Source organism: Salminus brasiliensis, chromosome 25, assembly GCF_030463535.1.
Source record: "Salminus brasiliensis chromosome 25, fSalBra1.hap2, whole genome shotgun sequence".
Taxonomy (NCBI): Eukaryota; Metazoa; Chordata; class Actinopteri; order Characiformes; family Bryconidae; genus Salminus; species Salminus brasiliensis.
The window spans coordinates 12,155,905-12,182,487 of NC_132902.1; the positions used below are offsets into that span (position 1 = coordinate 12,155,905).

General features: G+C 42.7%; 1 protein-coding gene across 3 annotated transcripts in view; it reads left to right on the forward strand.

Moving 5' to 3' along the window:
* Nucleotides 1-26,583, forward strand: part of rfx7a (regulatory factor X7a) — a 51,799-nt gene that overhangs the window by 11,034 nt on the left and 14,182 nt on the right. For all 3 annotated transcript variants that reach the window (XM_072671788.1, XM_072671789.1, XM_072671790.1), the window contains 2 exons: nucleotides 11,254-11,287; nucleotides 26,355-26,440. In XM_072671788.1, the coding sequence (XP_072527889.1) occupies nucleotides 11,254-11,287; nucleotides 26,355-26,440 (120 nt within the window). The remainder of the gene's footprint in view (nucleotides 1-11,253; nucleotides 11,288-26,354; nucleotides 26,441-26,583) is intronic.

Below are 26,583 nucleotides of genomic sequence, written 5' to 3' on the forward strand. Positions count from 1 at the left end.
CAGAGGCTGTTGCTGCAGCATACATGGGATAAATCCCACAATAACAGCCTAGGAGCAGGTGTCCACAAACTTTAACACACACAGTTTTTCAGCCAGTACACCACTTTTGATGCAAACAGTCGGCTCTAATTAACTTTGACCCTTGCCCTGTTTCTCTGAGACACAGTTATGGGAAATACTCGCATTCCTTTACTCTAGACTGATGATGAGGTACTGCTGAAAAGCTTCATTCACACTCGAACAATGCGAAGCCTTGTTTAACTCCCTGAGGGAAAGACATTAACTCCTGCTGTTCTGTCCTTTAAGGCTGAATTAGCATTTCATTACCATAGGCTCTGTTTGACTGTACAGTCTGTCTGTGCCTCAGAAGTGCTTTACTAAGAAGCTAAACATTCAAAAAGGGTTGAGAGGTAATGTTTAGAAACTGATGACGGTTCATGGGACTCTAGTTTACTTGAAGGAAAGTTAGACCGGTACCTTGCTGAGGTCTTGGCTTGACTTACTTGAGTCATTGAAGGCAAACCAGTGCCCCCCCCCCCCCCCCCCAATGAATATGAAATAGTACAAAGATTAATGAAATATGACATAAGAGATGAAATACAGTGACACTGGACTGTAGGACAAGGTTTGTAAACTATTTATTTATATCCATTAATGTTCTTAATAGTCTTACCTAAGTTTAATCTGCCTTTCTCTCTTCTGTCCTCTCCCTGTCGATATATGTCACCCTCCCTCTCGTCGGGTGCATAGAGATATGAAGACTTGATCCACTTCCTCTAGCTGTAGTTTCAAATGTTAGCTAAATTAATAAATCATATTATTATAATATTATTTGTAGTATATCAATTTCATTAAAAGACTTATTAAAAAAAATAATAATTGAATAGCATTCACCCATCTGGACATACAGTCAGACATACACCCATCTGGACATACAGAACCTGAGCTGTAAAAACAACCCATTTAGATTTTTTGCATAGTTTGACAAATCCAGACCAATAGAAATGCTCCAGAATTACATTACCTTCCAGGACAAGGTATGAATGTTTTTGTGCCTCTGCTCTAAAGTTAATGTTGTAGATTTATGTTTGTGTATAAAACAATCCAAAAAATAATATTTGTTACCTAAAACCACACAATCGTTGTGAGTAAAATACAGTGTAGTATATGGGCCCTTTAAAACACTATATGTTCTTAACACGGGAGCTATTTCTGATGTGTTTTAAGTCCAAGGACTTTCATAATAGTTTATCATACTACTGATTATTATTCTGCTACACTACTGCAGTATGGCTGCCATTGCTTTCACTTACCTCACGCAAACACAGCTAAACCCCGGTTATACCTCTTACCTTTCAGGCATTGTGAGTATCAGGATTAGATCAAGTTGGTTGTGATGGTTGGTGTGGCACAACAGATAACACCACCACCTACCATTGCGTTACAACAACACCATGTGGGAGACCAGGGTTCGATTCCCGGTCTGGGTGACTATGCTGCGCTACACCAATAAGAGTCCCTGGGCAAGACTCCTAACACTACATTGGCCCTCCTCTGTAATACGAGTAACCTTGTAAGTCGCTCTGGATAAGAGCGTCTGCTAAATGCCATAAATGTAAATGTAAGATAAAGTTACTTAGACCACTTGTGTGTTCTACAAACTATGTAGCCAAGCTGTGATTAATCACATCAATTGATTAAATAAGCTATATATATATATATATATATGTACACACACACACATGGTGGACAAAGGGTTCACATGACCTGAAGTTAAACACAGTGAACACTCTTCATCAATGAGAACACACCCCTCAAACACACAGTCAGTGCCCTGCTTGTCGCCTTTCTCGCTTTCCTAAGGCTTCAAGGCTTTGGTTGTTGAAGTGGAGGCTCTCGAAAGAAGCTCCAGCTCTACATGGATATTGATTTTGTTGGTTTGCTGCTCTTTCATTTATCCATAAGACACAGAGGCTACAATCGCTATGGTAGCAACAGGCAGCATGCCAGCAGCTGGCCTTCAGCCTGCACTATTACTTATTACTATTACTTATCACTGTTTTGCAGTCTAAGGGGAAAGAACATGGGCATGCAAGATTGAGATTCTGATGGCGACACCTGTCATTTGCATTGGACGTCACTGGTTGTCGTTTAATAAGCTGATTTGCATTTTGAACGCCGTGTAGCAAACAGATGTCGGTTCCACCAACCTGGGGCGCATTTGACTACCACGCGTAAATGCATGTTGTTCCAGTCTTATCAAGATATGATCCAGATGCATGTTGTGTTAAAAGAGCAGGTGTCTCGGTTTAGTAAAAGGTGATGAACTGTTTATCAGTACAGTGCAGGCTTGTTGTTTGTGCTGAAGCATGGAACATCACCTTCATCACCTTCTTCATGGAACATCACCTTTTACACGCCTTCTAGTTGTTTACAGGCCTTCGAGAGTGTTTGATCATTTTTATTGATAATTTTTATCATTTTTATTTTTATTTTATTATATACATCAGCATATTTAACACACCTTAAAGGGGGTCTGATAGTCTTTTAGCTGCATGTCAGTAGTGGCACTACAAAATACCAGAAATTTTATTCTGGAAGTGAAATTAGGTTTTTCATAGAAGTAAAAAAAAAATCAATGCCATATCAAATTTGAGAGCATAGTCTCTTAGAGTAAACCGGATATGCTCAGGGGTACCACGATGAAGTGTATCTCCATGCTCTAATCACCCACTACACTGCAAGCTCTTCACAGGGGTCACCAGGTAGAAACCCAGACCCTAGACCCTTTCGTCAGTGAAGTCTGGCCTCCCAGACCCACACTTCCCTCCGAGCTCAGTATCACTATACCTACAGCATATACACAGAACAGCCTATATCTCCTACCATGCTACAACCTTCAAACACACCCTGCTCTTCACCACCTAACCTCAACCCTTCTTATCTACAACCACTGACTAGATGTTTCAGCTACTTCTGCTGATTCCCTCATGGCTGCCCCCAGCATGCGGCCTCTGAATCTGAATTTAACCAACAAATATGTATAAAATTTCGCTACAGAATCCCTAACACTTATCTCTACTGGTCTAATGTATACCTGCCACCCACACAGGTTTCCACTAAGTGGAAAAGGTGAGGTGCACAGTACACAGGCTACTAAAAAAGGGTAAAATAAAAAAATAATCTATAAAAAAATAATGGGGGGAAAAAAATCTATATATAAGTGGTTCTGATGTTTAATATTTACAGTTTAAAGGAGACGTTTAATATTTACAGCTGCTTTAGAGTCTATTATAGACAAGTCTGTTCACTCTGCGGCCATCTTTACAATGCCACGTCACTTATTTCCAGTCATATGAGACCGAGCCTCTATGTCTATGAATGGGGAGACATCAGACTACTGTAAACTAAAGGTCAGATTATCGTTACAGAAAAAAAAATACATCACTGATCTAATCTGACAAAAACCTCATGAGTAGGTAGGCGCATTTTGCTCAATAATGCCCAAAAATGTAATTTTTCAGTTTTTCTAGCTACTGTACTTGCACTGATCTCCATATCAAGAGGTAGGGTTCCCTCCGCTCGCAGTGTAACCAGCATGATTGGCTCCTTTACATTAATGCCATGCTGAGCATTATGAGTACTCTCATTCATATTTCCAACCAGTGGCTGGTCTCCTCATTTATAGCCTATCTGATATTCATCAGACCTCACAGTGGTAGGTGAATGTAGCATGTTGGGCCTTGTTTGAGGACTGGTATTGGTAAAGCACTGTGTGTATAGAGGCCTACTTTGATCTTCCATGTGTGAGGTGATGGGGTAATCCACTATTCTTCATTTCAGTGAGTCCGAGAAGGATGGAAATGCCCACCATCAGTGATTATACGTGAGTCAGTGCGCACATGATAACAAACACTGAGCCAAGTTATCAGCTGTAGTTTTCAGTCTGTTACTGTAATAAGAATTCTGGTTAGCTTGTGAGACCCCTGATATATTTACGGACCCCTAGAAATCGCGTGGGGCCGAGCTTCCTTCTGTCCGTATGGAGCTCATGGTGGGTGGAATCGAGGCTACTTTGCAGGCCAAGTTGCCTCATGAATGTACTCTGGTTACTAAGAACATCTCACTGAACACCGAGGCATTGTTCAGCAAAGCGAGAAAAGTCCTGTTCCCAAAGAGACGACAGGACAGGAAGGAAGCCGCTCGTCACTCATTGCCGTGGTTATGCTTTCTGAGAGGTACACAAAAATTCACTTAAGCTCACCGGCGCCCGCCTCTCTCAGTGGCCCACACGCTACAGCTTCGCCCTTCTCTGCCAAGCAGCGCCTTGGTAAATGAAGCTGCTGGCTGCGGGCCAGCCTTATTCAGCTCCCTGCTAATAGCTTCACTGTAGTTGGCTAATGCTTTTTAGCAGGTGTCGAAATAATACCCAACCGTAATGGAGCTGATTGGCAAAAGATGGGTTGTTCCATAGTAAGAAGCCAATGAGAGGATCCAAGCTGAGTGCAGAGTGAGGGTTATCTTCTTAAAGCACAAGCATAGTATTCTGTTATACATGCTAAGACAAATTATTGAGTTAGTACTATCAATTATTCAGTAACTGCTATGACTCTAATATTAGTTCTGCATGGGAAATGAGTTCCTATGAGGGCCTATAGGGTTCTGCCTGATTAACTGAGATGTAAATGAAGTAAATCACACTGAAATACAGGGGTGGTGACGAAGGAATGAAGGAACGAAGGAACGATTCACATTGTCCACTTTTTACATTTACATTTAAAGGCATTTAGCTGACGCTCTTATCCAGAGGGACTTACAAGGTTACTCATATTACAGAGGTGAGCCAGTGTAGTGTGAGGAGTTTTGCCCAAGGACTCTCGTTGGTGTAGCACAGCATACGGTCAGCCTTGACCGGGAATCAAGCCACAGTGTCCCAGCACGATGGCAGGTACTTGATGTTATCCGTTGCACCACACCAACCATCAACCACTTAATATTAATAATGGTAAACGTAGTAAATATCTAAAAATGTAATTTTGCCTCCCAGTGCCCTGCAGGTTACATTTTAGACAGGACAAAACATTTATACATTTTTTAAAAATGTATTAATTTATTTATTAGCAAAAACGAATCAATTTAATGACCAATTATAAAACACACACATAAGCACAGCTCAAAAAGTATTTAATGTTTTTTTTTTTGTTGTTGTTTTTTTACTGTTGCTTGAGTTTAAGTTGAATTGCAGGGTCGTCAGTAAGCTCTGTGCTGGTGTCGGTCTCATTCCTTACAGCAGAGCGAACAAGAACGTGCTGGCAGTCAGCTATTAGTATTTTAATGTTATTATTTTGCAGAAAAGATGAATATGGATTTTGTCATTTTATGTATTTGTGCTGAAAGGTGAAGCAAAAAGCAGCTATACAGTACCGAAAAGGGTTCTTTGACTCGTAACTATAGTGGAACCCTTTTTGGTGCTGTATAGAACCCCTTTGTAAAATGTTTTGTAGAAAACCATCTAGCCTACGAATCTTTTAACCCTTTAACCAGACAGAGAACCATTTAAGCTTCCAAACGGCTCTTTGAATGGTCAGAATTCAGGAAATACAAGGTTTTACGGCAAAAAGAAAACACTATATCAACACTATACATCTGTGTGTCAACAGCAGAAGACTGGGCGTATATCTGTATGATTGAAAGAGAGACAGTGATCGCATACCAATGCACGTCTGTGTGTGTGTGTGTGTGTGTGTGTGTGTGTGTGTGTGTGTGTGCGTGCAATGTTTTACATTCAGTAAGCTCTGCAGATCCTCAGAGGTAGTGTGTGTGAACGAGCTGGGAGGTTAGGAGGTTCACCACGGCAGGAGCCGGGTGCAATGAGTTCATGCAGCAGAGAGCGAGGGCGAGGGAGATCGAGCACATGGCCATGTAGGTCATGCTGACTAGTGATAGCGTTAGTCTTTGTGAGATGTCTGACTGCCATCAGTCAGCACTCGTCTGGGCTTTGGTCCTGCGCAGGACGGGCTATCCTCACTTACCCTCTACCACAGGAAAGCTATACTGAAGACCCTAACCAGTGTGTTGATCTCACTCGCCTCTCTCTCTCTCTCTCTCTCTCTCTCTCTCTCTCTCTCTCTCTCTCTCTCTCTGATGCTGACATAAGAGAAAATATGTGTGTGACATATTGATGATATGCATTTTAGCCTCCCCCGAAAATGCACCGAAACCATGTCAAAGAGCCCTGCCCCCCAAAATAAATGAGGAATTATTATTATCATTATTAATATTATTATTAATTAATGAACATTGATGCAGAGTTATTCCTAAGCAGCAAGAGATCAAATTGAGTTTAAGAGGCTGTGTATGCTTAATAATTCTTATACACAAAACAGAAAGCATAACATTAAAGAATAGTGCAATAATAATAACTATAATTATATTAATAATAATAATAATAATAATTATTATTATTATTAGGCGTAATAATAATTGTAATATTCATTCAAATTGGGGCTGTTCGTTGTGCTGATCGATTTGTCTGCATGCTCCGCTCTATTTCAGCTTAGATCCCCGGTTTATTGTGGCCCATGTCATTTAGCAGTGGAATGTCTATAACACCTCAATCTCTCTCTCTCATGCTCTCTCTCTCTCTCTCGTGCTCTCTCTCTCTCGTGCTCTCTCTCTCGTGCTCTCTCTAATACTTGTTTATGTTTTTATCGTGAGATGAGCACATGCGACCAGCTGGAGTGCAAGTGGGGGGAGGGGCTTGTTCTGGGTGAAGAGGGTGGGGGCCTACCAAGTGAGTAGGTGTGTCTGCCTCTACGTCTGGTCCGTACTGCACACATTCTGGTTGCACATTTGACAACATGGCGGACAATTGCTGATCTTTCCTGCTTCAGATGTTGTAGATCAAAACCCCAAGAACTGACTGTTCACTTGCTGCTGTTATGGTTGATCAGTTTGCACTATATGGATAAAAACATTGGGGCACATTCATGTTCATTGTTTCTTCTAAAATCAAGCATATTAAAAGGAGTTTATCCTGTCATGGCAAAGCTTTCTACTAGATTTCGGAGCATTGCTGTCAGGATTTGATTGCATTCAGGGACAGGAGCCTTAGTGAAGTCAGGCTGTTGGATTGATGACTAAAAAATGTGGACAGTGGTTTCATTCCACTCCATTTCATAGATCTGAGGCCAATATTGTCCACCATGTTGTCAAATTTGCAAGCAGAGTCTGCGCAGGTGGAGCCAGACACACCTACTCTTTTGTACCTCCCGGAACAAGTATCTCAGACCTCTGATCAGTTTTAGAGGCCAGAGACGTATTATAAAACTGAAGTAACACTCAAATCAGGCTTCAGTGCTACAAAATAGCACTCCTTTAAGCTACAGGTTAGCCTGGGGAGATCATTATTGTTAGAGCAGTGTTTGCAAAAACAGGTGAATTTAAGCTTCCTTTACAGGTTAGTTTTATAGGGGATGTATCAGTTATTGATAGCCAATTATAATCACTGTAAGGGCTTAATAGAAATGCATGGCTATCTACTTATTTGATCTACAATTTCAAAGAGCATCATACCAAGTAATAGCCTGGTTATCCCTTCATTACGGCTTTAGATAGTAGAGGTTTGATCTCTGGCAACCAAGGGACTCTTACTATATCGTCCACATAGATCACAATGTGATGAGGCTTCTTCTGTCTCTGTACTTTTTGGGTTTTAGACTTGATACGTTTTTAAGAAGCTGCCAGATCTTATTGTTCGGTATGTAGATTTCAGATCCACACTAAAACTATTTATCTGGTCCTTTCAGACATTTTGGTGAAACATTTCACAGGCTACCAGTCATAGTTATCACGCTCCAAAGCTTTTAAGGTGGAATAAAATGGTCACCAGCTGTTCACATCTCCAGGTTTTGCTCCACAGCCACATGAGTTATGCTTGTATTCAGCCCACACAAACCCCTGAATCTTTTAATGACCCTGAAGGTTAAGCACTATGCTGCACTCGTGTATCAGCAGTCAGCTGCTTTTGAACTGAAATATGAAGTGGGATGTCTGTGACAACACAGATGGACTGATTTCATCATCCAGCAACCTGCCCTGTTCGAGTCCTGGCAGACGCTATTTGGGGCTTGGTAATAATCTAAAATACGCAGCACAGCTTACAGTTTGTCTTAAATAAAAATAACAGCATGCACCGAAAACAGGAGAAAATGATAAGAGTATTACGGACAAAAACTGTCTATCCTTCGTGTCCTGTGAGCCCCAGGTATCCAAATGTGGACCTGGAATCCAGTTTCCAGTTGTTCTCAGTGGACGTTAAGGGAACAGTTAATGTATTGATTGGCTATGTAGTGTCCCACCGATCCAAGGATGATTAAGTCCAGGACTGGAAACTGAATTCAGGGTCTGGATTTCACTTCCTAATGCAAAAAAAGGGTCTGTTTAAATGTCCTCTTTGTTTCCAAGAAGGTATATATATATTATTTTATTTATTTATATTATTATTATTATTATCCAATTGTTGTTTACTAAAGGTTTTACACCAATCGGAAGAACCCTTTAACCCAGCAGAGAACTATTTAAGCATCAGATGGTTCTTTGAGTTCTTTGAGAACTCTTAAAGAAGAACCTTTAAAGAAGAACCCTTGATTTGGATGTACAGACCTACCGTATCCTAATTCATTTTGAATATATTTATCAGTTTTATCAAAATTGCATAAATATCCGACTGTTCAAATGTTTTCAATCCAATAAATCTCATTTTTAAAGCAGATCAATGTGTAAAAGGACTTGAACTTTATTATTACTTATTATAATTATAATTATTATAATTATTTATTATTTTAGAACTTCTTTGCTCTTTCCATAATTCTACAAATTTTAACAACAAATTGTAAGTTGTTATTAAACATAAAATAACAAAAATGATTAATATGACAAGTGAATGACAAACTTATGAGCAGCAGTGTATATCTTAACATATGGATTTATGCACACTTGAGCATTCCTACAGACCAACAGTAGCTCAGATCAGCTCAGGCTAGGCGATTGGACATAATAACCAAATGTTAGGTTCGACTGAGGTGCCATCCAGCAGTATCCCAACTGTTTTTTAGACCTGTAGCCCCCTCCCCCGAGGCTAACTGTGTCCACTGAGCCCAGTGATGGCCATGCCGAAAGCGCTGCAGCCTGGCGAAGTGATTAAAGGCTTATCTCATTAAGCAGCCCCCAGTCAGTGCCCGATTTCACCAGGAGGGGCGGGCGACATTATTGCCTGAAGGAAGTGACGTTTTCAGGCCGTCGCCCATTCACAAGCTTGCTCTGCTTGGTAACAGGGGCAAACCTGTCACCACAGTGCCATAGCTGCCCCAGGTTTACCTGGAGACGGCTTAATGAGGACTACCTGTGCCAGCCCTATCCATCAACAGTCCACAGCCTAGTAACTCGCCCAGTAACAGTTCATTAAAGTTTTCACCTCTCATTTCAAATGGGGCAAGACAATTAAGGCTTGGCCAAAAACAATGCTCAAGGTCGGATTACCTGCCCATGCTGGCTTGTTTACAGTGTGCTGGGTTTCAACCTGTCTGGTTTACCTTAGTAACAGCCAAGTGCGACCCTGCCTGGCAGCTCCGCCGCGTGTTGCGGATTATGGTGACTTTGAACGGCACTGTGTAGCAACAGCTTATTAAAACTCACTTCTAGACCCTAGATAGGTAAGCCTCCTACAGGGGTCAAGACCAGGGCAGGCCGGACACCTAATCTGAGGTGGCGTGAGAAGGACTTCAAAATACCAGGAAAATCCATTTGTACTTTTGCGTGTTGCGTGTACCTCACATCACCCCAAATCAAGTCACATTCCCAGTAAAGCTTACCCAGCAACTTACCTGGATGAGGTGTGGATCAGAAGCTGATGCATTATCAGGGAATACAGTGGAGACTATAATAAGAGCCAGTGAGTGGAATGGACTTAAATAGCAAGCATGTTCTTGAATATGGATGCCTGCGTTCCAGTAAAGGGCCGTTTAAGAGCTGCATGTGTGACTGAAGCAAAGTCTGAACATTACTGGTAAAAGTAACCAGGTAATGCCCTGAGTTTGAGTGTGGATGTGTAGAATTACAGACTGGAGTCCATTTATCTGTTTCTCTGCATACTTTGTTAGCCTCCTTTCACCCTGTTCTTCAACGGTCAGGACCTGACAGGACCACCACAGAGCAGGTATTATTGGGACGGTCATTGGGACCATTGGCATGGTCAGTGGTGGTGTGTTTGAGTTTTGATGAAAAATGATTTATTTATTTATGTATTTAACTTTTATTAGATTAATTTACTTAGATGTATTTCCTATTATCTCTTAAATATACTTAAATACTCTGTATGTAAGAGTTTTCACTATAATCTTGGTAAAAATGTTAGTTCTGATTGTCTACAAAATGTGGCTGTAGCTCAATGGGCCAGAGTAAAGGTCTGGACGCTGCCTTGGTCAAGGTGCATGATGTGTTACTGTGGACATATATTACAAATATGACAATTAATGTCACTTGTTTGACCTGATGTTTTGTCATTTCCTACACTTAGCACCTCCTTAATTTGTATGTAGAGGGAATACCTGCTCCGTGCACTTTCCCAAACGAGTGGGACATCATTACCTCAGGGTTTTCGGTGTGAGAATGTCAAGGTCTACACATGTGATGGGCTGTAATGGAACGTCCAGTCTATTTGAGAACTGAGTGTACACACAGTCGTGTGTCGTGTGTCGTGTGTGTATGTTTGTGTGTGTGTGTGTGTGTGTGCGACTGGGGTCACTTGTTTGTTTGCTTTCACACTCTATACAGTGCAACTACAGATTTGTGACTTCCAAAGAATGCACCAGGCTGTGTAAGTACTCCAGATGCATACCAACTTTACATTGGCAAGTCCAAATTAGATCCTAAGCCATTTCACACCTGTATATAAATCCCTTACTGGTTCATACTGGTCCATACTGGTCGATTCAATCTCCCCCTCAATGGCTGCCAAGGTCCGCCTGGCTGGCATATTAATAGGGCTTTAGTGTGATGGAACATCAGAGCTCTTTTTTTGTGACTGCATGTGTTCACGAGCGTATATCTTGGGTCGAGCCGGCCAGCGGCGGATTGGCTGGTGGAAGCATATTTAACGTGCCACTGGTTTATTAATAAAGACAGCTTTAAGCATTGCTTAAATTACGCTTGCGTCATGGTAACATACTTCTGTTTCTCTGCTTTTTTTTTCAGCAAATCTGTACAATCAAAAGTGGATGGCATTTTGGTGAGTACATTGTTTCCCTCAATGGCTTCTAGGTTTCCTAGACCTAGGTTAAGCCTAGCTTTGGGATGTCCAAAGTCTGGCCCATAGTGTCTCATAAAGTAAATTTTTAAGAGGACTGTCAACCAGTGCTTAGCAGTTTTTCCTTTGACTTCATGGTGGTTGAAGTACCGCCAACAGTGGAAGTGTCCCTATTTTCTCTCTGATTAGATAATGAATGTAAATGAATGTCCTCAATGATGTTCAGCCATGACTACATCCAAAAAGTGCAAGACTGACCATGAGAAATAAAAAGAATACTTTTTTATTGAAGCATTTCAAGTCTCATAGGTCAAGAAATTCAATGTCCGGAGACGCTATGAATGCCATCAGCAGCCGGAGCCTGAGAGAGCACAACTGCCCATGGTTTTTCTGGGTGGGTAGTTGCCGCTCTCTCCCCACATCACTCCCTGTGTGATGCTGGCCAGCACAAACATCTGTTAGCTGATGTAGTAGAACTGGGGACCTGGCATTTTTCCTGTGAGCATGCTGGCTGCCCAGTGATGATGCACATGTATAGGAGAAAGCATGTGCTAGTCTTTACCCTCCCAGTTCCCAGTGCTGGGAACATTTCAGGTGATTGGGGGGGGGGGGTCTTAATGTTGTAAAATAAGTAAAGCATGCTATGAAACAGCAGGAAGCAACAACTTTTTATCAGAGCAAAGTTAGAAGTTCAGTAAATATCCATTTTTCTATGTATTTGTGTTTTGTCATATTTGAAGGCTTCATATTTGGAATCAAATGGACACACCTGGCCTAGGCTAAATCAGATTCAGGTTCTTACAATATGCATTCTGAGCAAAAAGGGCTCTATACACACAATGGCCATTACTCTTACACTGATGACGTGAAAAACATCCACTAGCTTTATCTACAATGGCGTCTGTCAAGAGGTGGGATATATACAAGTGAACAGTCAGTTTCTGAAGGTGATGATGCTGTTGAAAGCAGGAAAAGGGGCAAGCATCGGAATCTGAGCCACTCTGACAGGAGCCAAATAATGATGGCTAGACTGGTTCAGTGCATCTCAAAAAATTCTGGCAGGTCTTGTAGGGTGTTCCTGGTATGCAGTGGTCAGTATTTACCAAAGGTGCTCCAAGAAAGGGCAACCAGGGACAACCAGGGTCATGGGCACCTATAGCTCCATGGAGTCTCTACTTCCCAACTTACATGTCATAAAGGTTCTGCTGCTAATGTCTTGATGCCAGATATCACAGGATAACTTCACAAGAGGGACCTAACCCAAGTGTTGGCTTAATCCCTGTCCCTTAGCGTTTACCGTGAGGTAGTCAAAGTGTTACATTTAACCGGTGGGCCAAAAGAGTTAAAAAAAGCATTGCCCCATCAGTTTCTACACAAGACCCTGTAGTTCATGTGTTAAGGGGTTAAAGGGCATTTTCATGTGTATCTGCCTGTTCAGCCAGCAACAGTTCTACCAATTCACACTGAAGTTATAAGGAGTGTTTCAGCCTGGCGCAAGGCACAATACAGGGCAGCCAATTAGAACTCTTACCTTAGGTCACTTACCGGTCACCCACCACTAGATAACCCAGAATAAACAGATAGCCAACACACAGTACAACAACAAAACAGCCAGTGTCATTCTAAGAAAGTGGTTTTAGAGGCATAGCCCCACACTAAACACTATAAGGGGAAAATAGTGATCCAAAGACATGTGCATACTACTTCAGTTGTGTTAATAGGTTGGTACTGATAACCTTAAGAAGTTAAGAAGTGTCTGGGATTGACAACAATAATGAAAGCATGTAGTTACCGTATTTTATTTTTGTATATGTATTTCGAATGATAAAAACATCATAAATTAAGGTTTAAATCTATGAATAATACATAGCAAACACATAGATACATAGATAATATCTCTGTGCTTCCAAAGGTTCTTTCTAGGCCTGTATATGTCAGGGATCAAAGAGGGAATGATCTATTACCAGCTCACCCTAATAAGATATAATTATGTTTATTATGAAATATGCATTATGGTCATATGAAAAGCAACAAGCACTTCTTAGAACAGCAGTATTAGTCAGACAAGTTTGCTACAAATGAGTCCAGAGAGTCCCCATAACTCAAGAGGGGGGGGGGTAGTTTTTAAATAATTGGCCTGCTGAAGGTCAGTGTGGGTTTTCAAAAGAGAAAATGTCACCCTCCATCTTTGCAGCCTGGTGTACTTTACATTATTTATACTGGCGAATAAAAGGAGATCAGTGTGTGTCAGCATCATGAGAGGTTTGCTTTGCAGTCTGGCGGGCAGGTGGACACACCCCGTGGTTTGGCCTGTCAGAAACACTTAGCGCAGATCTGTCAGCCTTCTCCCAGATGCTTCCGTTGAAGGTGGAGATGTCATGAGGCTCTGTTTTGGAAAGTGATGGGTGTTCGTGCAAAATGTCTGTTTCATCAGCCTCTGTTGACGTCTGGCTAACAGCTAACGTGCTAACACCACAATAGATTTCAATAGAAACAACAAATGAGCAGGTGTCCCAATACTTTTGTCTATATAGTGTGAGCGTTAATTGTAATAAAACTTGCTAGGCTAACATTTTAGACTTGCATTTCTAGTTTTTGAATCTTATTAGTTATTAACTTACATTATACCTAATATACATTATAACTATACACATTTGTTTATTATTCTAAAATCAAATAATAAAATATATGAAATATATGAAATATATACATATTTTATAATTAATAAAAATGAAAATGAATGAAAATTGTGTTGGAAGTGGGTGAGAGAAAAAACAGCATTACATAAGCATTAGTACTCTTCCCCCTATCACAAGTAATGGGAGGGTGAGGACTAGCACATGCCTCCGCCAATCCCTGCCACCGAGGAAAGCACTGAATGCGTCGTCCAGCAGACGCCCGTGCCGACCAGCATCCCTCTGAAGTGATGTGTGAGAGATCCATCTACCCACCCAGCGAGAGCAAGGCCAATCATGCTCTCTCTCTCTCAGGCTCCGGCAGCTGATGGCAGGCAGCATGACCCGGGATCGAAGCCTCGACCCTCGGGTCATAGCGGCAGTGCCTTAGTCTGCTGGACCACTGGGAGCCCAACTTTTAGACTAGGTGACCTAGTTCATTTAGGTTAACTTTAGACACCATCAGTTTGTACCATTACCACTAGCCCTCTGCTTTATAGACCATGCTCTTAAAGGTGTGCCTGCATACAAAGGAAGTGCCGAAGGAAGTGCACATGAAGTGAAATAGGGACAAACTGTGTGTGGGTGAGCGAGACGGTGGCCTGTTGATGGTCCATCAGGAGAGTCACAGTGTCACAAAAAATCCCCTCGAGTTGAAGAACAGGACTAATGCGCTGTCCTCCTCTCCCGCTCCACCGTGCCCTCGTTGACCTCGGCAGAGTGTTGCTGTCTCACTCTTACTCTTGCATCAGCCGCCTTGCATTAAACTTTCATACCATAGTAGTACTCCACAAGAGTGTCCCTGTTTTGATTTCAGTGAATTTCCAGCAGGCTTGACTTTTTCTCTCACTCTCTCTCATTTAACTGCCTTCAAAACATGAAGAGTAGAGTAAGATGTTACCTTTAAACATTAAACTTGCATAGCGTTTGTAGTCGGCAACGCCATGGAGCTTCATGAAGACATTATGCAGCGCGTAACTACTGAAGGCGCTTTTTGACGCACTGTGTGTAGTCTTCCTGAGTGTGTTTGCGCAGCACAAAAGCCTGCCCTGGAGAGGCAGAGCGAGGGTTGAATCAGTTAAGCTGCTGCATGTAGCAGATTACTGTTTAAACGTTTGGGGAGACTTGAATAGACCTACGGTGATGAGATAAAAGCACATTAAAAAGCCAATTAAAAACGTTAAGCACACAGTTTCATCATGGTGGTGCAGGTGGAGGGGTGCATAAAATGAACCTGGGCTTGTTACTATGTCCAGAGTTGAAGTAAATGTAGAATGAAGTAATGATGAAGTGGGTGAATTCTAGGATCCTTAGGACTTAGATAGGGTGTTAGATAGGGCCTGTGTCTGGAGACGGTTAACCAGGGGTGGGTTTTTACTTGCCAGCTTTGGTTCAGTTAAAACGAACCCTGGTGCCATTGCTCTGTTAGAGTAAGTGTGAACTCTGCCTTTCAAACTCCAAACTAATGTGCTCCAAACGAGTGGGCCGAGACCGCCTGAGCAGGTGGGGTACGGTCTGCTTCTAAACATATGAACGATACGAACCAAAGGCATCTAAACCAATCAAACGGAGAGCTGTGTGCGGGCAAAGGGTCTAGTATCAAGGATCCAAGGAGACTTTATTGTCATTCACATCATATGTGGTACATGGGGTGAAACGAAATTGAGATCTCAAGGTCCCAGTTACACCCAAAGAGCAATAAAAATTGAATAAATAAAAAAAGTAATAAAAAAAATCTAGAATATAAGAAGGGTAGACATAAATAGGAAAGTGAGAAAGCAAAGTAGCCGCAGTCTAAGTAGTGGTAACATAATCAACACTGCCACCCTTCTCCGCCAACACCATACCAACCGCATCTGCCTGTATCATGGAGGGTGAGACCTGCGTCTCCGTGCAGACCTGCCCACGTTTCTGTGCTTCAGTGTAGCGGGGCTGTGTCCCACACCACACACTACCACACTACTCAGTGTTTCGCTTGGTCCCTTGGTCCGGCCCAAGCAAGAAATGTGATGCACATATGACCGAAGGCAGCAAGTAGAGGTCTGCACAAGGCGGGTATGTCCACGAGTCCTGCATGATCTACATAGTAAGTAGCGAACTTGGTCCCTTAAGTCTGTCTTCTTCAATCACATCATTTTGATATGAGCATTAAACCATGATTTTGTTTATGGAATAACGTTAATTTAACGTTACTGTAGCTGCATCCCAACTCACACATCCTTACTGAGCCAGCTACACTAATGAATGCAGTTGTAATGGCGACTAGTTTTGAAACACTGTGTAGTGTGGTAGTGTGTGCTTTGGGACGAAGCCCTGTAAGCTAAAGCACAGAAACGTGGGCAGGTCTGCACGGAGTCTCACCCTTGTCTGACCCTGGTGATGTTGGTGGAGCGCGGTGGCAGGGTTGATACTAGATTTCACGGATTGGAGTGACCCTGTGCTCCCACCTGCTCAGGCGGTCTCGGCCCACTTGTTAGGTGCGCACCAGATTTTTCAAAGGCAGCGATCACACTTACCCTAATGAACTGTACCATGGTACGTTTTAATCAAACCAAACAAGCTGACAAGGATAAACACACCCTACGTTACTACGGTAACAGACCTCAGTGATGGTAAAACTCCTTTACTGACTGTTCATCCATAGAAAGGCTGAAACTGGCCTGTGCTGGTTGAACGGGCTTAGTATTGCAGACAGATTCCTACAGGTTGTCTGTAGTGGGTGTACGGTTTACTACATACTCAGAACAGAGCATCAGGCTAAGCTAAGGATGTGTCTAATATGACCTAAAGAGAACATTTTATTATTATTATTATTATTATCATCATAATGCTTCTGGACCCATTATGAGTTATAATGAGGTAATGATAAATTTGTCTTCTAATAAGTGGCTCTGATGCCACACTTGCCGATTCTCACACAATTTTAACCCTTTAAAAAGCCTATGGTCTTCCGGCGGGCCGAGTGGTGGCTCAGCGGTTAGAGCGCCGGGATATCGATAACAGGGTTGTGGGTTCAATTCCCGGGCTTGGCAAGCTGCCACTGTTGGGCCCTTGAGCAAGGCCCTTTACCCTCTGTGCTCCCCGGGCGCTGGAGTTGGCTGCCCACCGCTCTGGGTGTGTGTGTGTACTCACTGCCCCTAACACATGTGTGTGTGTGAGTGTGTGTTCACTACCAGATGGGTTAAATGCGGAGGACACATTTCGCTGTACACTGTACAGTGACAAATACGTGCACCTTTACCTTTTTTACCTTTACTACCAGAGAATAGCCCCACCAGTTTGTACAGAAGTCCCTGTAGTTACTGAGGAATACACCTTAGTGTGTAATAGGGCTTGGCGTATTAAAGGGTTAAACAACCCCTCATCCCATCTAAAACTACCTCCAGTGGAATTTGACTACAGCCGCTGCTCCGAATTCCCCCGATTAGGGACACTCTGCATCAGCAGCGTCGGCCTTCTGAGTCAAGAAGAGTGTCTGCTGACTTGCTGGTCACCCACACACGAGCGATCCTGTGCTTTAGCTCAGGGTGTGCGGACTGGTACCCACAGCAACAGCAAAGCAATGAGGAAGCTCTCGCCAACTGAACAGCACCCATTGCGCACTGTGTATCAGAGAGCAGAGAGTACCAGACTTAAAGTCTTAAATAAAGTGATTGTAAAATTATGAAAATAATAGTTCATTGTGCTGATTGAACACTGTCTCAGCTGCAGATCTAGTTCTGCCTACAGGCTTTTAGAATTTTAAATATTATATTTTGCTTACAGTTAGCATAATTATATTAAATCGATTTATGCATTATGAATGCAGTAGAGTTATATACATAGCATGATGTTTGTTAATTTAGCTTGTATTCAGTATATTTAATATTTGGGACGTCATTTGAATGGTTTTCTCTACAGATATGTAAAAGCACCTGTATTTCTAAAACATTGGACCTCAGCATAGTGGTCAGCATACACTTTTGAGTATACACTACCGCTCAAAAGTTTAGGATCACTTGCAAATTTCCCTCTTTTACATTTTCATGCAATTCACAAACAATATTGTCCATTTCACAATTAATTTAAGTGTATCAGATGATTTTTTAAAGAATATAAAGTTTGTATTAAAGCCTATTTTTGTATAGAGGCTTATTTTGCATATAGTCCTATTATCAGCAATTCTCACAAACTGGATCTAACATGGACAGAAAAAAGGAGGGGAGGCCCCGATGCCTGCACCCTATTGAGCTGTTGTGGGAGCAGCTTGACCGTATGGTACAGAGGAAGACTGCATCAAGCCAATCCATGTTGTGGGAGATGCTACAGGAAGCATGGGTTGAAATCACATCAGATTACTTCAAAAAGTTGACAGCTAGAATGCCTAGAGTCATCATTTTCATTAAAATCAATATTTCTTACTCAAACAATGTCTGCATGTCCTGTTTATTTGCTTAATTTCATAATCTGAAGTGTGTTTCCATTAAAAATAAAAAAAATTCATTGTGATCCCAAACTTTTGAGCGGTAGTGTATATATATCGCTGCTGTCCAATGAGTCAGTTTGTAGTTTTCCTCAAACCCTGTAGATGCTCTGAACACTGTGATTAACTCATTCTATATGAAAATAGAAAAAAATCTTCCAATAATAACATTTTCCATTGACTTCCATTGAAAGTTCCTTCTCCTGTAAAGTTGCCATTTTGGACATACATGTTTGTCGTTGGACAGCAAGAATCGAAGCGCTTCGTGCTGTTGTACTGCACTACTACTTCAAACCAGAAACACCCCTCGTCCACTACATTAATCCTCCCATTTGGGACCTGCCCAATTTTGAATCTCACTCCCAAGAAAACTGTAAATGTTGGCAGCCCTGCAGGTCTACGGTTTACCAAGCATCTGCTTAGTGACTTGCTCCTGGATTTTCCAAGAGTCTTGGCTTACAGTATTATCATTGTATTGAGACCAGGGTTGTGCATTCTGACCAGTTTTGATATTTAAGTGTCTGTAATGGTAACGGGAGAGAAGTTATTTTGCTGCCTGATAATGATGCATTATAGCACTGATGCTAGCACATACAATTCAGTGCCATGAATGGAAAATTGGCAGCTCAGAGAGGTGTAGATTTGAAAACATGTATTAGTAATCATAATTATCCCAGGGTAATCAGGGCAATCATTGTTGGCGTTCCATGTCGCAGTGCGATTCCCAAGTAGTGATGTCGGGATTTGAATACCTGGAACAGTTTACTGAGTGATGAGCTGGAAAGGCTGAAAGATGGGAAGACTCTAGTCTTAATTGGTAAATAAAGTATTATGCATGGTCTATAAAACTTAGTTGAATACCTTTGGACAGGCTGACATGCTTGACAGTTTCATTCCGTACAGTGTTTCCGCAGCAGCCTGGTTCAGAAAGCGCTGGTATTTGTCCTGTAGGCATGTCGTAATCTTTCTTAGAGAGGCACTGCTGTCATGGAAAATACATTGTCCTAATGTTATGGCATCTGCAGTGGCTGCTGTGTGTTAAAACATTTCTATGTGCATGTGTGTGTATGTGTGTGTGTGTGTTTACCATCTCCGCTTAAGTGCGTCACCTCTTGTATCCCGTCGCCTAAATCGGGCAGTGCAGTTGGCTCCGAGACGTCTGCACCCAGGGGCCATTTTTATTTACTTTTTATCCCACCGCCCCCTCCAGCCCCACCCGCTCACCCCCTGCTAAACAGAGCTCAGTGGCTGATAACTTTAGCCATTCAGTAGCCCCCGTTCCCTTAGCAACAAAGGGACGAATAGAAAAGGCCGTGAGAGACGCCTCTATTCTTAGAAAGGTGGGAGAGGGGAGGGCTGCGTACGGCCGTGGCTCAGAGTGTGACGGCGCTGGCTCTGGAGAGCCCGGAGTTAAACCAAGCGAGAGGATTTGAGTTGAGCCGCCTAGCCGCAGCCGTCTGCCGTGGAGTCCCACGTGAGGGAGGGCGATGTGGCATGAATATACCGTTGTGATCCTTTTCTTTCATTACGATACTCAGTATATCGTGATATTTGGTTTTTGGGAGGGTTGAGAATGCAGCAGAAGTGGCAGTGGGACAGTACTGGTTTCCTTGGCCGGCCTGATGTTACGTAGTCCCGCCTGACTTAAACCAACAGAAGAAAACTACGGAAGGAATCGTTTGAGAGATCTCTCCACTGAAAAGATCAACAGCATTTAATTCTCTGGCAGATCAGAGCAAATTCACCACAAAACAATAAATAATAGTTAGAAGAGAATCAGGAAAATGAGCTGTGAAAAATGAACGGTGGAAGCCTGTACTGTGGCTGGCAATATATTATATTATATTCTATATTATATTTTTATCTCCTTTGGCTTAAAAAAATCCAACAATTATTCACAAAAAATAAAGTAATGAATTATATATGAATAAAATAATTCAATAATTCAACCAGCTTTATTGAGTTAGATATACAGCAATTGTTGTTTCCATTAGTAGTGCACTGATCAGATACACTAGTCCGGTACCGTCACCAGTACTGCCACCAGTACTGACCTTATTAAACAGATGGGGGCTGTTTTTTCTAAAGGCATCTGAAGCTCAGAGACGATTTTTTATTTAAATGGCAGAGTGAGAGTCACGCTAAATCTCTACTCTCTCTACTCTCTCTACTCCAGTTAAAATGACCTAAACATGAAGATGCTTTTGGGATCTGGGCCCTGGGAAAGTCACTGAACTCTGCTGAACTTCAGCCCTCAGTTCTCCACCCCTGCTCTACTACATATTTATGTTATAAATATATATAAGATATCCTGAGGTGTATGTTTGTGTGCCTCTCTATAATTGGTCTTTATGATTTTCAGGCTGGTCAGTGTTGGAAAAAAGTAACATAGAGACCCACAGAACTTCCTCTACCCCTGGTCCCTTTCCGTAAATGCCAGGAGGATGCTCGAAACGGTGTGTTTGTATGTTGCATCCATGACTCGGGACCGTTGAAGTCATCACAGCTGCTGTTGTCCACAGACCCTGTTGTCCTTCCGTTGCTATATATTTGTTTGTTGTTGTTGTTGTTGTTGTTGTTGTTTACAGCCATGGTAGTGTTTACATGGGCTGTTCTGGAGGTTTATTTGGCGATTCAGTCAGTGGGCCGCGTGCTCTCTCGGGCATTCGAAGATTCACTTTAGCAGACTACGCCCATCCACCTCCCCCTTCTCTCACACACACACACTGCACTGCTTCTCGCTCCAGCAGACACCATAAAACAAAAGCTTGTTTATGCTGTTTTAGCCGGACGGCCTGCCCCATGCGCTTAAGTCTTGCTCGGATTATTGCTGCCTCAGATGACTTCCTGTTTGGGGTGGGGCCCCGTAATCCTATTGGAACATATTTATTTGAACACGTTTCCTTCTTTCTGCCCTGCAACATCTTCCCCTTCTTATATATTCTTTGACCTTGACTTGTTGCACAAAATGAGTGAGATAGTGGGCCCAAGCTCTGGTTTTAATGAATGAAGAAAAACAAAAACTTATTTTATGAAAAATAAACAATAAAACAGTAGATGTGCATAAATATAATTCTAAAATTGCTTAACAATATTGTTCATTTTATGATTTTTAAAATACACAACACAAACTATATGTCCACATTTTTGGTGGACACCCCTTCCAATGAATACATTCAGCTAGTTGCACCTATAGATTGCAAATGCACACACACAGCCTACAGTCTAGTCCCTGTAAAGAAGTAATGCTAATAGAATAGGACAGATAAACATGAACCTATTGGCACCATGACCATAATGCCGAGCAAGGGGCCAGCCTCAGACACCCCCCCCCCCCCCCCCGCCCCCCAACACTGTGGAACGGTGTTCTCTGAAATGATGGTGCTACATCACATACTTTTGGGATGATTTAGGGTGGCGGTTATCCGACATCGTGACCTCACTAATGCTATCATATCCTCACCGCAACGTGTTGGTGGATTACTCAGCACAACTCGACAGAACAGTGGCAATCACTCAGACATTGGGAACCTCTACCCTTCGAATAGCCTGGATCCATTTAGATCTTGGCATGTGCCTGGTCAGACATGAATGAAATCCCAGGTATTGCTGTTTGTTGTTTAGAGTAGTGGCACTCAGGAACACAGTAAACGCCTAAAGCCGGACTGCGCCATTTGTTTCGGTTCGACCAGAAACATTGTTACCCGCTAACAGAATCCAAAGGAAGTGAGAACCAGAAACTGTGAAAATGGTCCATTGGCCAGATAAAGAACCCCCTTTCAAGAAGTAGACATATTTGTGTCCAGGTGAACAATCGAGAAGATTTTACCAGTGTAAACACTAAGATCAGAGGATCGCTGGTTCCAATCACGGTCATGCTATTAGCCATCGGCAGAAGAGGCCCAGAGAGAGCACAATTAGCCTTGCTCTCTCCAGGGTGAATAGATGGCGCTCTCTCGTTTCGACCCGTCACTAGAGTCTGCAGGCTGGTGTGTTGGAGCCGGGTATGCGGCGCTTCCCTTCAGGTGCGCATGAGCGGCTTGTCTGCGCACACGTCGCAGTGAGAGTATGGTAGTCTATCCTCACTGGTGAAGGGGACACTGCTGCAATGGGGGGTGGTACATACATACAGGTTGGGTAATTGGACCCAACCTGTAATGTAAACAACTAGTAATGTAAACAGCATGTAAACAACTAGTAAGCTTCAACTTAAACCTGAGCGTCTGCATTGCCGAGCTCATCTTCATGATTGAATTATTTCATTGCTAAACTTCAGTTGCTGTTGGAGCACAGCTAAAGTAATCATTTTGTTCATGTTCAGTTATTTATGAAGCTGACACTGTCTGTTTGTGGGCAGTTATCTTTACCTGCCAGTGTTTAAGCAAGACATCACTGCAATCTGACCAACCATCACTGCTTAGGTCCACGTTCTATGAGCAGACACCATGCTTTACTCTGAAGTGAAACAGGAATGGGGGATCTTTATAGTGTGTTTGTAGTGAAGTTCGAGTGTGTGTGTCTGAACTGCGTGCTGTATAGAAATGCCTTAGGGGAGAGACTCTTGTCTGCTGCCTTTTACTCCGGCAGAATTTAAATCAGGTCTGCCCCGCCCTGCCATCTCACACATTCTCTTTGAAGAAGAGTGGAGGAGAGAAGCATGTAGAGTCTGCGTTATTCATTTTTCATCTCTCTATTTAACTCTCTATGTATGCATATGTGGAAAAGGCTCCAGGCTCTTGGCTGTGTTGGCTGTGTATGTGTGTGTGTGTGTGTGTGTGTGTGTGTTCGTTCTGAAGGCACAGGTGCGGTAGGGGTAAGGGTGTAATAGTTTCACTACAATCTCTGAACACTTTATTAAGAAGACCTGCACACCTACTAATTCCTACTAATGTTCTCTAATCAGCCAATCGTGTGGCAGCAGTGCCATACATAATCACGTATATACGAACCAGCAGCTTCAGGTTCTGCTTCAAGTTCAGAACCCTGACGCTGGCCTACAAAGCCAAGAATGAAACGACCCCTCCATGTTTAATGGCAATGGTCAAAAGCTGATCAGTACCAAGAGCCCTTTGAGCTTCAAGTACGGCTCGGATTGACCCTCCATCCCTTAATATCCATGGAAGACAAGCGTCCAGGCTTTTTTCAGTCCTGACACCGAAGTGGTGGAACGAACTTCCCCTGGTGTCTGAACGGCAGAGTCGCTCACTGTCTGTCTTCAAACGCAGACTGTAGATCCACCTCTTCCAAGAGCTCTTGGGTGAAGTGTAGTGTTGAGTATTATGGTCTCCATACTGACCTTTGTATTAAGTAGCATCTAAGCTTAGCGGTATCTTTGGATCCTAGCCTATACATTTTCTTATTGAACAGTGAAGCACTTTTGTAGGTCGCTCTGGATAAGAGCGTCTGCTAAATGCATTTAATGTCAATGTAAACCATAGGAGGGGAAAAGATCTCTGACATTTTGAGTGTGGTTTAATATTGGTGGCAGACGGGCTGGTTTGAGCATTTGTAGAACTGCTGATTTCTTGGGATTTTCAGCACAGCAGTCTCTAGAGTTCAGACTCAGACTCAGAATGGGTAAATAAATGACATACATCCAGCAAGCATCACAAGGTCAACAAGCGGTCAACAGAGATTGGCCCGACTGGTTTGCACTGACAGGAAGGCTACAGTAACCCAGTGAGCACTTGTGGTGCCTTTCAGAATGCACAATACCTCCCAACCCAGAGGTTGATGGGCTACAACAGCAGAACAGCATGTCGGCTTGCACTTCAGTCAGCCAGGAACAGAAAGCTGAGGCTGCAGTGGACACCAAAACTGATCAATCTCAGTTGCTGCTGAGTGTGGTGTGAAGGCTGGGTTTTCTAGGTACACCTTGAGCCTGTTAATACCAATCAGTTCTCAAAACTGACTGGCACAGCCTATTCGAGTATTGTTGCCGACCATGTTCATCCCTTCATGGGTTTTACCCATAATGCACAGTTAATGAAATTGGACCATGTCACAGAGCTAGAGTCACCTCAAACTGGTTTCATTTACATGACATGTCTGTGCATCTTCAGATTGGGGCTATATTCACATGCAGACAGATAATCATGCACAGGCACAGCTTAGTCTATCAACAGTCTGCTTCAGTCTACTGACCACATAGACCTGCAGGGTTTAAGTACCCTGGGTTGAGGGGGCAGGGCAGGGCAGGAGAAAGAAGGCGAAGGGCTGACTCACCTCATCAGATGCTTCCAGAGACAATAAGACAATACAGCTGACTCAAGAAATTGACTTGATCATGAATCATCATCTCCTTCCTTAAGTGAACAGTCCGACACACTCACATCACGTTTGGATTCCATTGGTTAAGGTGCGTTTTTCACAGTACTGTACGTCTCAGTCTTTCGATGCTGGTACCGATACTGATGCATTAAATTTGTATCTGACAGCAAAACAAGAACTGTTCTTTTTGCATCTTTTGCATTTTGTTTTATTTTCTCATACAACTCATTAAAAACCAGCAGCAAAACAATGCTTAAACATTTCTTTTTATACATATCCAACTCAGGTCAGTTCACCTTTATTGTAATTATCTTACACTATACTAAACACTGTTAGGCTAAGTCTCCGGAGCAAAATAAATAGGGAATTATACAATAGTGCAAGGACAGTAGACAATACATGAGACAGGGTGTATAGACAATGAGTACAAAGACAAAAAGTCACTAAATAAAAAATGTCACGTATGCCAATAATAATGAACACAAGACTCACATAAACAGGCTGAATCAACATACGGTGAACTGGCATGACCACAAGCGCAGGACCCATGCACAAGACCAGACCAGGGACGACTGAAACAAAGGGGTACTTATACAGACACTAACAAGAGACTCACGAGGAACACCTGGGACTAACAAGGGGGCGTGGCTACAAAGGAGACACTGGTGGAAACAATAATGGACAGGCGTGGCTAGAGCAGATAAGACACAAACAGAGCCATGTTCTTGGGAGCACATGGCAAAACCAAACAAAGGCAGACTGACATGACTACATACAAATATGTGCATTAACATGAGCAAATGTGTGTGTATGGCAGCTGGCTGATTAAGGTCCAAACTAAGGTCTATACTAACAGGAAAATGGTATATGTAAATATGTAGACCAGCATCTACACTACTGCTGTCAACCATATTCACCATTAGTGTTGGACACTAAGCCTCCGCCTTTAAACCACCCGAGCAGTAAACACACACACACATATACACGCCAGTGAAACACACACAGTGACCGCGAGTGCACATGTCCGGAGCAGTGATCAGGCGTTGCTGCTGCGCCCGGGGAGCAGAGAGGGTGAAGGGCCTTTCTTAAGGTTGCTGAGCCCGGGTATCAAACCCGCAACCCTGTCATCAGTAGTCCGTGGCTCTAACCGGAACACCCTAGAGAGAGGCCTCTAAAGCAAAACTAGTCCCCTGACTGTCACAGTTGAGCATAACTCCTTTCTGAAAGCAGTCACCGGTGTGCTGTGTGGAATGAGGTGTTTCACCAAGGATGGTGATGAAGATCAGGCTGGTAACTCTGGGAAGAAGGAAGATGAGTCATTTCCAGGGCAGTCACGAATACTGCAGTGCACTTTGTGGAGATTAATCCACTGTTTTGGCATAGGTTCAATTACGATTAATAAATCCAATGAAACTTAATGAACTTGCCAGGGGCCATTATCATATTAGAAGAGTACAGGCAGATTTAGTACAGGCAAAGTTATTTTCTGCCTCCTTTGGCACAGCGTCTCAAGAACCGGTCAGGGTTAGAAGGACGAAGTTTGTTTGAGGGGCAAACTGAGACTGTTCTGCCTCTTTTCAATTGGGTTATGTTATATGTCATGAAATCAACTCCCTCTTTTTCTTTCTGTCCTTTTTTGCAGCAAGATGTGGAGAAGTTTACAGATATTGAAAAACTCTACCTCTACCTCAGGTTGCCCTCTGGACCCAGCAGCTGCAATGACAAAACGTGAGTGCCTGTCTGTTTCCGAGGATTGTTATAAGAGCTTGTATCATCTTGCTTAACTTGCAGAACCATCATGAGAATACTGCACAGAGTGCACAAGTGATTAAGGCATAAGGTAGGTCTACGATGTCTGTGGTTAATGGTTT